We start from the raw sequence: 18,301 nt of genomic DNA, 5'->3' as shown, positions 1-18,301 counted from the left end.
CAATGTGGTCGCCTTCAAATCCAATGTAAACAAGTTCTTGTTGAGCCATCCCTATAAATAATCAAATTTTACCCAATTGACACCACTAACAATTACTACATTACCACCTTAACTTCATTAACCCTTATCCCCGAGTGGCCTTCAGACCTTGATAAGTGGTGACTTCCAAGTAAAAAAAAAACAAAACTTTTTGGTTTGCTTTGCTATAAGTTAGCTGATCATGTTACATATTTATATGAAAGTGGTGTAATAGTTTGGTTACAGGTACAGACCGTAGGGGGGGGGGGTTTGGTGTGTCATATTGATTTATGTTGAACAGATGTGGCAGCAATATTCCATGCATCGGGGAATGGTGGCTTGTGGGAATACAGGATGCTGTCAGATGTGAGCAGTTTTCTAGCATGGCAGAGAGGGCTTACCTTCTTTGCAACAGCTTTCGCAATGTTCTTAATGTATTTATTCCAATTCATGTTGCTTGTGAATGTTAAGCTGAGATGATTGAACAAAGAGCTTTCACGTAGAGTCTTATTAGTAGGGCTAGAACAACAGCATATTCTTTTCATTGTTTTGACTCTCGAATGTGTATCCGTTGATATCTTATATGCTTTTATATAGAGTGATGTGGTTCCCAATTGATTAACTGTGTCTAACTGTGTCGGATATATACTCGAGAGTCAAAACAATATAAAGAATATGCTGTTGTCATAGGCCTACTTATTAGTCATGCCAATCGGTGGTTGAGAAGGTTTCTTGTTAATTGTTAAAGGAAAGAAGCTTAGTTTTTGTAGAATTAACTTTTATCATTCATTTATGTTGCCATTCCATTAAAGGGTGGAGGTTAATTGAAATGGTTGAAAAATATCCTTTTTGTGAAGGGTGGGGGTGGGGATTGAAGACAAAAGGTTCGTTTTCCCATCTTAAATAAGGTTGCCAACATCTCTGTCGTTGTTTTATTATACACCAACATGTTAACCTCTTTTTCCAGCGAATATGCTAAGGTGTCTTACCAGAAGAAGTGAGTATCTGATCGAGGTTAGGGTTAACCCTAACTCTGGCGAAAATCAAGTGATTTTTTACAGCTTTCTACGAATGGGTGTATTTTATTTGTTTTCATCACAAGTGGCCAATTTGTTTTTGCAGCCGATTCAATGTTCACGTGTTTTGAAATCACAATTTGAAAAAAAAAAAAAAAAAAAAAAAAAAACACCGAGTGGATTTTTTTTAACTGGCAGATTTACATTTTTTGATGACCACTTTTAGCACTTTGGTTTCTCTGTTCATTTAAACAAGCACACTCGCACACACACACAATTGCACTTGAGAGAACAATAAGGATACTAAAAAGAACTCTCGGTTGATTTCAATAAAAATGTTGGCAGCTGGTTTGGCTAGTTTGGCTGCCACATACCCAGCATTATGATCTTCAAGAGAAGAAATTAATAAAAAATATATCGTGCACTTAAAAGTGACGGTTAGAATCTTAAAAAAGATCTCCCGGTTGGAATGTATGTGATAGCGAGTGAATGTCTGGAATCTGGTAGAATGCCCCATCCCCAGCTTGATAAGAAAATTGAAAAAAAAAAAGAAAAACACATACACAATCACATAGACATACACACATATGCGTACACGTATACACATACTCAAGCAAACACATACACATACAAACACATTTGTATACATACCTGCACATACATATGCATACACAAACATACACACATATATATATATATATACAAATATGCACATACACACATATACACACATACTCGTACATGCTTACACACATACACACATGCACTAATGCATGCATACACATACACACCTATATACTCATACATACATACATACACATACATACAAATGCGCATAAACACACAGGCACATAGTAGTAACTTCTTTCAGTCTTGACAGGCACTGTAAGGGTGACTGTGCATGGAATTTTTATGGCAAGAGTTGAGCAATTTCCAACCACACCTCTACTGAGTCGACATTGGCAAATGGAGGCTCAGCACGACTGGAAACAATGCTGAGATAAGTAGAGAGCACATAAAGCATCTAGAATTCCCAAATAGTCACCCATCTGGTACTAGCCAGGCTCAACATTGCTTAACTTCAGTGATCTGACAAGAACCGATGTGTCAACATGATTATGCCATATATATGCACATACACACGCATGCACATACACACATACGCATACACGCATACACACATACACATACACACTCATACACACATATACACACATACTCATACACCCATGAGTATGTGTGTATATGTGTGTATGAGTGTGTATGTGTATGTGTGTTAACAAATGCACATACACACACATGCCGACACACATATACCCATGCACACATGCACATACCCACACATACACACATATACACACATACTCATACACCCATACACATAGACATATGCACACACATACACATATGCACGTGCGCGCGCACGCACGCAACACACACACACACACACACACACACACACACACACACACACACACACACACACACACACACCTTCCTTGTTCATATAAGATTCATCTTCTCACGTTCACCACACCAGGAAATGATGGCTTTCAATACAAGGTACAGTGATTTCGTTTATAAATCATTAAAAAATAAAAAGAGAAAAAGAAACATTAAAATGTAGGATGTATTTTAGTTGTTATAATTGCAATAAGTGATGCGGAACAAGTATTTGCATGAAGTATAAATGGTCAGTGATTTTAAGGGTGTGAATAGAGAAAATGGATATGGTGATAGGAATACAGAAGAAGAAGAAAAGATTTTAAAATCTGGTATCGCAGTGGATATATTTTTAAGGTTTGTTCACTCCAAACAAGGCATGTTGCTCCTATTTACTTGCCTCTCCGCAAGGGCAGAGTTAGACACAAGGTCAGTTTTTAATGTGGGGAAAATCCATCTCTCCAAAAAAGGGCACTCTGGATAGAAACAAAAATAAAAATTGCCTCAATGTAAAAGGATTTCTCCACTGATCGAGGCCAAAAAAGGTGAAGTGTAGCATGAGAACAGATACCACACTCTGCTCCTAGCCGAAACGCCAAGCTTTCATGTAAGAGGTTATTAGTTGGAGTCACATCTACAGGTGAACTATGTGAGAAAATGAGACAGCTGCTTGTTCACAGTGCATTTAAACTTCTACATGTAAGTACAGTCAGGGAAGCAAATAACAGGGAGGTTTCTAACATGTTTTTTAGAGGAAAGGAAAGACAACTCATTGCGTATGAATCTGATAAAGCAAAGACTCAAATGGATAATCAGGAAAAATGACAGAGAGCTCTTAAGTGACTTGAAAGTAGTAACTTGTAAAGAAATTGCGACACAGTTCTTGGTTCTTTACTATTTAGTTGACAAAGCTAAGAGAAATTTTATTCCTCAGGAGAAAAATGTGAAGGTTGAATGAATAACATGCAAAATAGGAGTTTGGAAATCAAGTGATGGAGCGTTCAGCTGCCAGAACTTGTGAGTGGATGGAAATGCTGCCAAGGCACAGGGTAGCATTTGATGGGATGAAGAGTTCATAAGGCAGGCCAAGATCAAAATGTAGTATCTGTTCTGATGCTACACTACACCTTTTTGGTCTCGGTTAATGGATGAGAAATCCTTCATGACCGATACATTTTTTTTATTTTTGTTACTAACCACATGTCCCTTTTTGGGGAACTATTTTCCCTCCACATTAAAAACCGACCTTGTGTCTAACTCTGTCCTCATGGGGAGGTAAGTAAAAAAAAAACAAAAAAACAGACGCATAGAAGTCAGTGGATAAAAAGTTTAGCGAATAAAGATATAAGTCTATATACCGATTTTACAGAAACCGACGGTACCAATGTTTTTCTGATTTTTTGATTTTATATAAATCTATGCTTATGTACATATTTCACATTTATTTTTACATATCTATGTAATTATTATATGTAAATCAATGTATATAGTATATGTATAAAATTAAGTGTGTCACTTGTTAATTTGTGTGAAAATGAATAATAGTTCATTTGAATATTTTGTATTTATAAAAAGACAAAACAATGCAGTATTTTTTACATGTGTATAAAATTTATTTGGAATCTTTAACTTTTTCAGCTTTAACACGGCTCTTATCAGAGGTTTAAAGAAATTTTAACTTTTTTCTTATTTTGATTATGTTAAAATGTATTTTCTTTTTAAGTTCTTTTAAGTTATATTATTTTAATAAAATAAAATAGTCACCTTTGCTGACAGTTGGCAATCCATGTTGTTGATATGGTATTAGGATAATTTCTACACAAAGGAATTGTATATAAAATTAGAAATGTCTCTGGTTGTTAAAGCATTTTTGAATTCGAATAAATGACGGCTACAGAAAGCCAGAACATATTCACATTATTACATATAGGCAGCTGTCAAGTCAAATATACGTAATGATGTATGAGGGGCGTGCAATAAGTAATGCTCCTGACCCACTTCCCATAGCAGTAGAGCAACAAAACTTGGCACAGTTATTAGTCTTTCTCTACATAGGAACCACCCAGAGTTATGCATATCTCCCATCGTTTGATGCAGCTCTGGAAACTGTTTTTGTAGAACACCCCAAGTTGGTTCTCCAACCACGATGTGACTTCAAAAATAAAGGCTGTATCATCTGGGAAACGCTTTCCTTTCAAAAACAACTTCATGGCTGGGAAGAGGTGAAAGTCAGAAGGTGCAAAGTCAGGAGAGTAGGGAGGATAGGGAAGGATTTTATAACCACACGCCCGTGCTTCTGATCTGGTGACATGCGAGTTGTGGCCCGGAGCATTGTCCTGCAGGAGGAGGGTACGTTTTCTAATCTTGCACCGCCTCTTGATTTTGATAGCTTCCCTTAATTTCCTCAAAAGTGAAGCATAATAGGCTCCTGTAATTGTGGTACCCTTTGCCAGGAAATCTGTCATCACTACTTCGTCCTGGTCCCAGAAGACTGTGAGCATGACCTTGCCAGCGGAGGGCTGCACCCTTGCCTTTTTTGGAGGTGGTGAGTCCAAGTGCTTCCACTGCATTGACTGGGCTTTGGTCTCTGGATCATAGTGATGGACCCAGATTTCATCCTGTGTAGTCAGTCCTTTGAAAAACTTTGAGTCATCTTCTTGGCACATCTCCAAATTCATCCCCGAGCACTCGACGTGTTCTTGCTTCTGGAATGGTGTGAGCAATCTGGGAATCCATTTGGCAGACACCTTATGCATATGCAAATGGTCATGAATGATAGTTTCCACAGGCCCTGTACTAATCTTGACATCTTGAGCTATTTGGTAAATAGTAATGCGCCGATCTTCCAAAATGGCAGCCTCAACTTAACAGACAGATGCTGCATCAATGGCAGAAGGTCTGGGAGCTGTTGCCACAGATTTCCGGCCATGTTTGAATTCATGATGCCAGCATTTTACAAGGTCATATAATGGGGCATTATCACCATAAGTTTCTTTCATTTTATCAAAAGTCTCCTGTGGCGTGCGTCCTTTCAAATACAAAAACCGGATCACTGCTCGACACTCAACAGGCTCCATTTCAAACCTGACTCAGTTCAAACACCTGTAAAACAGAAACCACAAATAGTTCAGAGCTGTAATTTGTCACATAACCCGTAGAGATATAAATCATTGCACATGCAAAATCTCAGCTAGATCAGACAACTTTAAGTGGGTCAGTGGCATTACTTATTGCACGCCCCTCGTATATAATGTTTGAGTGAGTAAGTGTGTGTGCGCGTACAGATGAATATCCTATGCATAAAGCTACATGGTCCATCATGGAGGATATAGACTGAAGAAATAAGAAAAAATTTATTATGCACAAATTTTTATTATGCAAGAAAATTTGATATTCATATCGTCAAAGAGGGAACCAAAGGAGAGCACTATACATAGCCAAAAAGTAGGCTGAGAAAGTTAGGCTTTCAGGTATACTACAACAGGATGACAAAAAGAACAAAGTATTCAGAATAACTAAACAGCTGGCAAAGATAAATATGGATATTATCGGAAAGAAATGCATTCGAAATAATAACCAAGTGTTAGCAACAAATGAAAAGGACAATAATAATTTTTAAATAGAAAAAGTCGACTTTTAATATCAATATCAGAGTGAGAAAAAACTGAGCTTTATAGATATATAGATTACAAAAAGATGGCCAGAAGAATGAATTATTCACGATAGCTATACAGATTGCAAAGATGAATTTGAATATCGTTGGAGAGACGAGCATTTGAAATGAGAATGGAGTGTTAGCAACAAATGAACAGGACAAGTAGGATGCTTGGAAATGGCACCATGAGGAATTATTGAATAATTTTTATGGAACTGAAAAATGTTAGAAGTTTCAGAAAATATATCTGGTTTACTTATAAGAATTACGAACAACTGAAGTACAAGGAGCTGTGAATAAGATGAAGATTTGCAGAAATGTTGAAGGCTGTGTGTGAAAGAGGCATTGGGATGATCACAGACTTGACATAGTCATAAAAGAAGAGATTATCCTGAAATATTGGCAACTTGGTACAATTGTTCTGTCATCTATTCTTTTAATGTTGTAATGCTATCGAAGGTCATCAGAACTAAGCTAATTTTTAAGACTCAAATTAGTCAAAGGAAAGCGTTTGATAGAGGTATTTACAAAGTTTAAAATTGATGGATCATGGCGTCAAAGTGACTGAGAAAATAACTGAGCAGCAGATAAGAAGTCAGATAAGCATAGATCAAATGCAATTTGGTTTTATGTTTGGGCAAAATACCATTGATATTGTATTTATCCTGAAACATGAAAGACAAGTACCTTGGTAAAAAGAAAAACCTGTATCTTGTCTTGGTGGATCTGGAGAAAGCTTTTAGCAAAGTACAAAGAAAGTTGGTGGACTTTGCATAAACTTGGGACTGGTTGGTGAATGTTGCTCTAAGAAATGTACAGAAATGCTTTAAGTCGAGTTAAAATTAACATCTCATTTAGTGACGGTTTTACTGCTGAAGTAGGAGTACGTAAGCGTTTTGGACTGAGTTCATTGCTTCAGTTTGTATCTTTGAAGCATTGTAACGAACTCAGAGGTGTATAGCAGCTATATGCAAATGACCGAGCCGTGTGTGAGATGACGTCACAGCTAGGCAAAAGGAAAAAGATTATAAAAAAAAGTGTGCGCAGACCAAGGATCAAGATCACGTTAGATACAGGAGAGATAGACGTGTGACACACGTATGGGCCGAGAGCAAGTAGCAAAAATGCATGCTAAACATGGCTGGACGGGAAAGTACCTGTAAATTAAAGCTGTTGTTTAACTAGAAAAAAAAATGAAGTCGAATTTTTCCTTTTTTATGTTCCTTGTGACGTGGTCTGCAATGTGTTGGGTCCCTACATGTGTAAAACGTGTGTAAACTTGTGTGACGTTACAGCATTATCGATAGTTTGGTATGACTTGTCCAGAAGAGATGCTGTATTCAGTGCTTACCTGTGTAAGAATGCAAGACTTACTTGTTAAGTTAAAAACTGTTACAAAAATAAAGGTTTGAAAGTGAATTTTACCAGGATGAATGTTGGTTGCAGTGGTGAAAAACTCCCCCCAAATTAAAATGAATGATTAATTAATGAAAGTTAGTTTTTTTAAAGGAATATGCAAATTAGTTAACTTTTAGGAAATCGCTCGCATATCAATGACTGAATACATTAAGGAGTTCGTTTTAATTTTTAAATAAAAAAGTAGGCTTTTAATATCAATGACAGTGCGATAATAAAACTCAACTTTATAGGTGTATAGATAGATGATAAAAAATGCAACATGCACTGTCATTTGTAATATTTTTGAATCTTGAATCCTAAAAGACCGACTTTTATTGATTTCTTTCATTTCCTTGAAACTCTTGGAGGATGTATGAAACTTTTGTGATGAATATTCGCAGTCAAAAACTTCACTACAACAATCATGGCAGTTTCTGTTTTGTTTTTCATTTTTTTTTCTTATATTATTGTTTTAAGCCCACCACATCACCCTTGCTGTGTGGACTTGCTCACTCTCAAATGTTGTGCCTTGTCACAAACAACATTCACTTGTCTTCAGTTTTCTTTTTGTACACCTGATTTGGTTTGTGCACTTGGCAACCTTTTCTTTTTAGCTTTTCTCTGAGATTTGTTTGTGTTTCATCGATGCCTTTTATTTTTGCTTTCACCCTTCAAAAGCCTCTTTATTCCTACTGTTATTATTTGTTTTGAATTCTGTTATGTGATGTTCTTTAATTGTCTACCTAGCATGATTCATGGCTTGTTTAAACAAAATACATAGCGTTCATATCTCTCGTTCCTCTTTAAATAAAAAACGAAATGGTGAAGTGAAAGAATAGAGTTTAAAGATCTTTTGGAAAACTTATCTCTCCCTTCTGGGGATACTTGGCGAATGCTTAGCAGAACTAGTTCTTTTATATACGTTTGTTCAAATACAAGCATATGCCAATGAAAACAAAATAACAACTCGGAAACAAAGAAGGATATAGAAAAATATTTATTGTTCACAAACCTGACTGGGTTCGCTAGGACATTATATCCATTGAGAATGTGTAAATAAAAAAAATCTGTGAATCATATGTATGTGTGTGTGTGTATTCGTAGAAAGGAAGGGTTTACATACCGAATAGTGAGTTGTGAGGAGAGCACACGTGTTATTCGCTTTAGAAATTGTGTCCATCAACATATGCACGACAAAGTCTGAATAGATTATGTGTGAGTGTGCATGCATTTAAATACAGAGAGAAGAGTTACACATCGTACAGTGAATTTTGTATGGAGAGAGCAAGGGCGCCTGGTAAGTGTGCATGCCGAGCCCAGTTCTAGAAAAAAAAGAGAAGGAAATAGCCTGAGCATCCCTTTTTATAACACAGATCAGCATCATCCAGATTTTTAAAAGGGAGATAATTCCAGTCTGAGACCCTCTGGTGAGTATCTTTGTAAGTGTGAACAGGGGTAGGTAATACTACGATTCCCATGCAAATGTTGGTGTCCTTATTATTTTATAACTATTAAATCTTTCTCTTACATTTTATGATTGACAAGAAATATTTTTACTGCTAGAAAATTGCGATAAAGCTCAGAGTTTGACACAGGATGAAAAATAGTAGTGGTATCTGTTCTCTCCTCAATCACAGGAGGAGAAATCCCGAGCCAATTTTAATTTTCGTTCCATTATGTTAAGATGAAGTGTAAAAATATTTTAATAAATTATAATTTTGATTTGTCGCAAAACGAAAGAATTATGTTTTGCAACAAATATTTTTACAAATATTTATCTTAATTGTTTTAAATAAATTAGTTTTATTTTACTCACAATATACTTTACTTATTTGTGTTTCACCTCAAGTTCTTAACACGTCTCCATTCCAAGTTTTTAAATCAACTGGGATAGGGAACGTCCATCAGCAGAAAAAAAAAACGTGTATCGGCTAATTTACTAATTTATAAAATCTTTTTATTTCCTATTCCATACGTAATACTAAAATGATTTTAACATCAATCTGTTCAGCATGTCATAATCTTAAAAAATACAATTTTGAGCCACAGTATATCGTCTTTCTGAAAAATTTACATGGATCGGGAAACTACATGAGCACCTCTTTTGTTTTGCAATTGCTCTACTGAAATAAATTCTTGTCATTGGATAAAACTCTTTCCCACAGAAGAGACGTTGAAGGTCTGTCTCTGCTTTATCGTTATTTTCATGGTAAGTGCTCATCTGAACTTCAATTTATGGTCCTCACTCGCCAAACTTTCACGAAAAACACTCGTCTAACCAAAACCACTATTAATAATTTCCCAAACTCTTTATCTGCACCTAAACCTAAATGTAGATTCCATGAACAAAGCTTCTTTCTTAGAACTGCACACCTGTAGAACTCTCTTCCATTTGCCTGCTTTCCAGCTGACTACAATCTAATTGTCTTCAAGTCCAACATAAACAAGTTCTTGATAAACCGTCTCCCTAAGTAATCAAATTTACAAAATTTCCACTACTTGTGTTTACTAAGATATAATCACATTGACTAATGTACACCCATTAACCCTTATCCTCGAGTGGCTTCCGGGCCTTGATAAGTGGTGATTACTGTGTAAAAAAAAAATGCTTAAAGAAAAAGACAAAAACAAAAACAAAAACAATTGTGACATTGGTAGTAAAGAACAAATAAGAGTTATGTCCCTTGCCTTTAAATTAATTTCTTCTCTCTGCCTTTTACTTGTAAAGATGAAATATAACCAAATAAACCAATCGCATTTTTCTCAAATATTTCAACTCTTACGTTTCTGAATTTTTGAGATGAGGATTGGCTATTTGTCTTATTTAGACACTTCGGACTGCTGTTTTCATCTTGAGTGTCATTTTTACAATGTACCAGTCAATGTAACCCCCGGCCTTCTTCAAATGTATCTTATCTGGACTGAATTTCATACGGAATCCTTTATTTACTTCATGGGGTAGCATGATCTTGTCCCATCAACCACAACTGAACAGAGGTCCTAAGAAATTCGCAATTGTATGTTTCGGTCACCCACACTGAGAATTGAACCTACAACCTTCAGGATCTGTGGTGCAGTAGTTAGAAGAGTACGTGTAAAATCAATTGTAAAAGTGATATCCTGAAGGTTAAAGGTTCAATTCTCAGTTTGGGCGACCAAAAAAAAAAAAAAAACAATTACTTAGGACCTCTATCCAGTTAGAGCTGACGGAATGAGAGCATGCTACCCCCGTGAAGTAAATAAAGAGTTCTGTTCGAAATTCCTTCCAGATTTCCAAATTCAACAGAAACATTCCCGAGTTTGATAAAATACGCCTAAAGAAGGCCGGAGGTTACATCGACCAAAACGTTATGAAAATAACACTCAAGATGAGAATAGTAGTTCGAAGGATCCAAATAATGCGTACATTTCAACTCTTTTAATTCGTCTTCCTATTTCTAAACCCATTATTATTTAGAAGAACGCTACTTACGGTAGATATGAAAGAAAACTTTTGTGAAAAACAAAACAAAAACAAATGTTAATAAAATTGACCCTTGCTGGGTGCTCTTCTATAATCAACAACTTTAAGAAAGTTGTTTTTCATATAATTAATGAAATGTAGTGTTGAGACGATTTATTGGAATCAGAAATCGGAAAAATTAGAGCTTTTGGGGGTATCAGTATTGGAATCTGAAAAATTGTGCCTATTTTCTGATGCCAAAACGATGTTTATTGTTTATTTTTTAGTTTGATTTTGTTTGTTTGAAAATTGTCTATTCCTAGTACTAATCATATAATGATAAATATTGATTGATTTTAAACAAATAATCGAATTATAATTTATAAATCACCCCCAACAACTGTATTTTTACGTTTGATAAAATATATATGTTTTTTTGTTTTTTGCTTTTTTTTTTACTGTGGTTAGAAAAATAAAATTAAAAAAAACAACAGCAAGTCTATAGCTAAATATTTAGAAATTAAAAAAAATCGGAATCACTAATTGTGTCGGAATCTAGAATTTAGAGCAGAATCAGTAATTTTATCGGAATTGGAAAAAATATCGGATTCGTCTTTTGACTAGACACAACTGATATTGTTTTCTTGTTTTATTTATTTTGTGTTTTATTTTCATTTGTCTATTTTCTTCTTTACCTTTTGCTTTTAGAAAAAGGAAAAGTGTATATGGGCCACCGGTGGGTAAAAAAATGGTGGTCTTTGTTGATGATTTGAATATGCCATCCAAAGAGAAATATGGAGCCCAACCACCGATTGAATTATTACGCCAGTGGCTGGATCATGGTCATTGGTATGACAAGAGAGACACGTCCAAACTCTTCCTACAAGATGTGGTATGAATGATGATCATGTTTATGATGTTTTTTTTTTTTTCATTTTGTTTTATTTATTTCAATCTTAGTATGGTGTAGAAATGGGAGAGTTTTCAAATGTGGAAGGAAATGGATTTAAACGTTGTCACATTAATGCAATAAAAAAGGGTCAGAATTGGAAAAATCGAAACAAGTATCAGAATCGGCATCGGAATCGGAAAAATTTCTGCTTATTTTCCGATGCCAAAACGATTCTTATGTCTTTTTTTATTTGATTTTGTTTAAAGCAATTTTTTCCACTGCTGATAAAAATGATAAAAATAATCAATGTTTATTTATTTTAAACTGTCAGTAAAACTATAATCGGTAGATCATTCCCCACAAGTATATTTTTACACTTTGGGAAATATTTGCACATTTAACATGTGTTTTTATGGTAATCAGGGGGGAAAAATAACAACTCTATTGTTAAATACTTAAAGATTTATAAAGAATCAGAATCGAGAATTGTATCAGAATTGGTAATTTAGTACGGAATCTGTAATTGTATCGGAATCGGGAAAAATATTGGAATCGTCCCATCACCAGTAAACACCTTAAAATATTGATTCTAAACTGCTCCTCATTTTCAAATTTAGAAAATACTAGCAACGAAACCCGACGTTGCCCGGGATTGATTGGGGGGGGGGTCAACGAATGTTCCACACCATACTTTTACTGCCATCAAAATCGATAAAATTAACCATTTTTCAATCAAATCGATTGATTGCCTGCTCTAGTTGGGGACCCACCATGGTGTACAGGGAGGGAGGAAACTTCAGATGCCTTTCTGCAGTGAATTAGTCCACAATATACTGTTGTCTACATTGCACTGTAGACAACCTACTACTGATTTTATGAAATTATCTTATATAATTGCTTGAATTAAAGTTTAAAATTTAAAAGTAAAGTATCATGGTTCAGTTATGCTCTAAACAGAAACATTCATTTCGAATGCGCGCCTGTATTATCAAGGAACCTACCGTTAATTTTATATACCCGTGCCTGTCTGCTTGTGTGGTGATGAAATGAAAATGCATTTGTGATGTGATGTTAGTTTTATAAGAGTGTTAACTTTGGTCAAAATCTGACTATTCTTTTTTCAATAAGATTTTTTCGATTATCGAATATCGGTTTTCGATACTTAGAGGAGTCATTCCAATAAAAACCTATATAAGAACACCCTCAGATAAATAAAGTACATTTGTGTGAATCTTTTAAAAATCGGTCCAGCGGTTTTGAAGTCCAAAGGGAACTCTCTCTCTCTCTCTCTCTCACACACACACACACACACACACACACACACACACACACACACACACACACACACACACACACACACACACACAGACAAAGTGCCTTCCTATATAAATAGATTTGGACTCAAATTAGAGCAACTTAGATATAATATTTGTTTGAAACAGGGATGTAGCAGCCATGAATAAGGACTCATTATCTCTAACAGATAAATGCCCCTGCTGGGAAATTTGGCTGCACAGTTATAAATCGACTTCTTCAGCCCCTTTGGAAATCACGGTCAGCGAGCAAAGAGAACCTTGGAACTAACGAGGAAAGACATCTCTTCTGTCTCCCTCTGTTCTGTTCTTGTCCACTGGACACTCCAGCTTTGATGATCTTTACCTGAATATAATTGCTGACCGACTATTGACCACTTGAAGAACTTTCCTTTCTTCATTTGGACACCGTCTAACTTTCTTCCAGTTAAATAAATTATTTCATTGTTGTGTTAAAAGAGGTTGTGTTTTTCCTTTCATGCAACATTTTCATTTAATACTAATATATAGGATTGCGTTTCTATAATGGTGACCCCGACGTGATTTGAGCACAACCTTTTGAGAGTATCAAACGGCATTGTAAAATTGTGATGTTTTATTTAAAATTAAGTTTTTCAATTAATACCAACTGAAGGCCACCTTCAGAAAATGCAGACAAAGAAGAATCTTAATGTCAAATTTTAACGTTGCTAAACAAACTAAAGAAAACTTGGGCGAATTCTTTTATTCTTATGAATTCATTAGTTACCTTCATTGCCATTGTAATATTGTATGCAATCCAGTTTTATCTTACTAAAAGCAGAATGCCACAAAACATTTAATATTTAGAGACTAATATGTGTTTGTCATAACAGAATTGAACACATTTTGTCTAAGGGAAATCGCTCTAGACAAGACATGAAGCCGCTTAATGTAAGGAGCTGAAAAATATTACTTCAAGGTCAAAAACTAGCAAACAATAAGTGTTAGGTGGAATAGACTCCGACCTCGCAACCACCAATGGAATGTGAGAACTAAATGATAAAGTAAGGGAAGCAAGTTTTACAAAAATTAATGTGAAACAATAATTTAAAAATAACAAAAAAACAACAACGTTGTTTGCAAAACTTAAAAAAAAAAATTGACAAAAATTCAATGTTATACAAATGTAAAAGTCAATGCAAAGCATTCACTTTGTTGCCGTCTTATTCTAAATATTTTGTCTTTACACGATTCGACTGACTGCTTTATAACAATATGACCTTACTGATAAGGATCATTAACGCACTGAATGGATTAAATCATGTGGAAACACGTATCAGATGTTTGTCAATGTTGGCGAGTGTATAAAAAATTAAACGATAAATAAATAAAAAATGTTACCAGAGGGGAAAATGAGATCACTGATTTCATTATGGCAAACGTTAGCGTAGAAGAAATTCACAAACGACATAGCTGAAAGGAACTAGAAGAATAAGAGATTGTTGAAATAATTAAGAAAATCAGACAACTGAGAAAAATACTCGTCATTGTTAAGAGAAAAACAAATTCATGGCTGCGAGATCAGATTCAAACGAGTGTGTAAACAGGTTAAAGAATGTAACGACATATTGCACATTTGAAAAACTGGCCTCAAAAGAAATGAATTCAATCTTTTGATATTAATAGACGGAATGCAGGACATCAGATATTTGAAAGGTTAATGAATTTAGAAGTGAGCATAGAACAGTCAATTTTAGAAAATAAAATTATATAATTATGATATTATACAGCAAGATAAATAAGTCAACTGTTTGAAATATTAGTTAATTTTTTATCTCCTGTATAATTGTCGGTGTTGTTGTTGTTGTTGTTGTTGTTGTTGTTATTATTATTATTATTATTATTATTATTATTATTATTATTGTTATTATTATTATTATTATTATTATTATTATTATTATTATTATTATTTATTTATTTATTTATTTATTTTTTTACTCAATTGGAGTTCTCAAATTGGCTATTAGCAAAAACTGCTCACTGACAACAACCGGTATTATTATTTATCTTGTTCGTTATTATTATTATTATTATTATTATTATTATTATTATTATTATTATTATTATTATTATTATTATTATAACAACGAACAAGATAAATGCAACTGTAGACACTGCACACTTTGCCTAGTTCAAAATAAATGTCTAACAAAAAGCGTAGTTTATCAAGCAACAATATTTGCGAAAGAAAACCTGAATAACAAGAAATATTACGTAGGCATGACTTCCTTAGATTTCAAAACCTGATACTATGACCACAAAAGTACATTCAAAAATAAAAAACACTGTATAAAAACAACACTAGCGAATAAATACTGGGAACTCAAAGAAAGCGGACATTCGCCGGTAGTCGAATGGAAAATAATAAGACAAGCTACCACGTGCAGACATTTAGATGACCCATGTAAATTATGCCTCCATGAAAAATTTGCTATCCTATACTTTAAAGAACCCCAAAATCTATTAAACTGTAGGCGAGAAATAGCAAACAATTGTGTTCACAAAATAAAACTTACTCTAGGATAGCGATACAAAATAGCTTTAAAACTAACAAAAACAATAGAAAACAAACAAATAAATAAATTAAATAAACATGAATATACATAAACGACCACACACACATATATATATATATATATATATATATATATATATATATATATATATATGTATGTTTGTGTGCATGTATGTGTGTACACATATGTATATTTATATAAAAAAAAAGAGCAGAAATGAGGAAAATCGTCTGCCTTAAACCACTAACCTGGTTCTAAAACAGATCCTTTGTTCGATAAAATGCATGCCCATTGGCTGATAGGAAGGGGCGCGGTGGATACTAGAAAGCTGATTGGCTAACTAAAATCCTCAACATATATAAAAACGAGAAACAACCACAGAATTCGCGCATAAGCCTGACGAATCCTATAGTGGATGAAACGCCGAATATTCAGTGTAGCTTAATCGCCATATATATTTTATAAATTACTATATATATATATATATATATATATATATATATATATACTCAATGCTAATAAGCGATGATGTTGCCTGGAGACAACGATTTTTCACAGATTCCAAATACTGTCCACCTCTAATAACTATTACAAATGACGTTGTGTTTTTATAACAGTAGCTTATGATATAATTTCTCACTTGCAACGAACATTGGTATTCACTCGGATTTAGATGTCAATAAACCTCTCAAAATTTCAAATCCTCTCCGCATTCTTCCAGTATAGGTCTGATTAGTGCTTTCGTTCCTCGGTCTTTTCATCTTCCTTGATCCTTAAGATTTACTTGGTATTTTTATCTTCTTTAAACAAAACATGCTACTGCTATATTGTATGTGCTTTGAGGTAAAAAGTAAAAATATCTGTTACGCTTTAATGAAGGAACAAGAAAACAAAAGACAAAGTTTTATGGAATTGGTTTTATCCAACCATTTGTCAATTCCCCGTACACTCTTCATCTAGGGCTGGATTAAGCTCTTTAAACTTTAGCCCTTACCACTTAAGAGCGTTCTTATTTTGGTTAATGGTTGAGCCAGCATGACCTGCAATTTATAAAACTTCATTTAATTTCAACCAAGATTCTAATCTTAGAAAACACCAAGAGCTGAAATTATCCAAGAATTAAAAATAAGTTTGATGCATTGTCTTTGGATCCATTTTTAGCCAACAATATCCTTAGCTCTATGTGTCTAGTTCTATTCAACAATGTGTTCAATTCCACGCAAAAATGTGCTCAGTTCCATCTTATAATATGTTCAGTTTTATCCAACAATGTGTTCCATTTTATTCAACAATGTATTTAGTTTCATCAAACAGCACGTTCAGGTTTATCTAACAATGTGGCCATTGCCATTGAAAGTGTTCAGTCCCATTCCACAACGTTCAGTTCAGTTCAACAACGTGATCAGTTCCATTCAACAACATGATCAGTTCCATTCAACAACGTGGTCAGTTCCATTCAACAACATGATCAGTTCCATTCAACAACGTGATCAGTTCTATTCAACAACGTGGTCAGTTCTATTCAACAACATGATCAGTTCTATTCAACAACGTGGTCAGTTCTATTCAACAACGTGGTCAGTTCCATTCAACAACATGATCAGTTCTATTCAACAACGTGGTCAGTTCTATTCAACAACATGATCAGTTCCATTCAACAACATGATCAGTTCCATTCAACAACGTGGTCAGTTCTATTCAACAACGTGGTCAGTTCTATTCAACAATGTGGTCAGTTCTATTCAACAACGTGGTCAGTTCTATTCAACAACGTGGTCAGTTCTATTCAACAACGTGGTCAGTTCCATTCAACAACATGATCAGTTCTATTCAACAACGTGGTCAGTTCCATTCAACAACGTGGTCAGTTCCATTCAACAACGTGGTCAGTTCTATTCAACAATGTGGTCAGTTCTATTCAACAATGTGGTCAGTTCTATTCAACAACGTGGTCAGTTCCATTCAACAACATGATCAGTTCTATTCAACAACGTGGTCAGTTCTATTCAACAACATGATCAGTTCCATTCAACAACATGATCAGTTCCATTCAACAACGTGGTCAGTTCTATTCAACAACGTGGTCAGTTCTATTCAACAACGTGGTCAGTTCTATTCAACAACGTGGTCAGTTCTATTCAACAACGTGGTCAGTTCCATTCAACAACATGATCAGTTCTATTCAACAACGTGGTCAGTTCCATTCAACAACGTGGTCAGTTCCATTCAACAACGTGGTCAGTTCTATTCAACAATGTGGTCAGTTCTATTCAACAATGTGGTCAGTTCTATTCAACAACGTGGTCAGTTCTATTCAACAACGTGGTCAGTTCCATTCAACAACATGATCAGTTCACTTCAACAACATGATCAGTTCCATTCAACAACGTGGTCAGTTCCATCTATAAACAACGTCATAATGCCTGTTGTTTGATTGCCATGTGTGTAGAACAGATATATAATTTGCGCAGCGTGTTTGTAGTGCTTTTGAACTATGTATACCCGCTTGTTGAAATATGCCATGGTTCAAATAACAAAACACCAGTTAGTCAAAACAAATATGGTTTATTTGCACTTTAGTGCTATG

At 34.7% G+C, this 18,301-nt stretch overlaps 1 protein-coding gene across 1 annotated transcript in view; it reads left to right on the top strand.

The window, feature by feature from the left end:
• LOC145293101 (dynein axonemal heavy chain 3-like) overlaps window positions 1–18,301 on the top strand; it is a 404,365-nt gene that overhangs the window by 204,492 nt on the left and 181,572 nt on the right. Inside the window, exon 40 of the mRNA XM_080139477.1 lies at window positions 11,681–11,864. Coding sequence (XP_079995603.1) covers window positions 11,681–11,864 — 184 coding nt within the window. The remainder of the gene's footprint in view (window positions 1–11,680; window positions 11,865–18,301) is intronic.

Source organism: Euprymna scolopes, chromosome 14 (genome assembly GCF_053919585.1).
Source record: "Euprymna scolopes isolate OS-2025 chromosome 14, ASM5391958v1, whole genome shotgun sequence".
Lineage (NCBI taxonomy): Eukaryota > Metazoa > Mollusca > Cephalopoda > Sepiida > Sepiolidae > Euprymna > Euprymna scolopes.
Note: the sequence above shows the minus strand (reverse complement) of the source record. Positions and strands in the feature narration are given on the sequence as shown.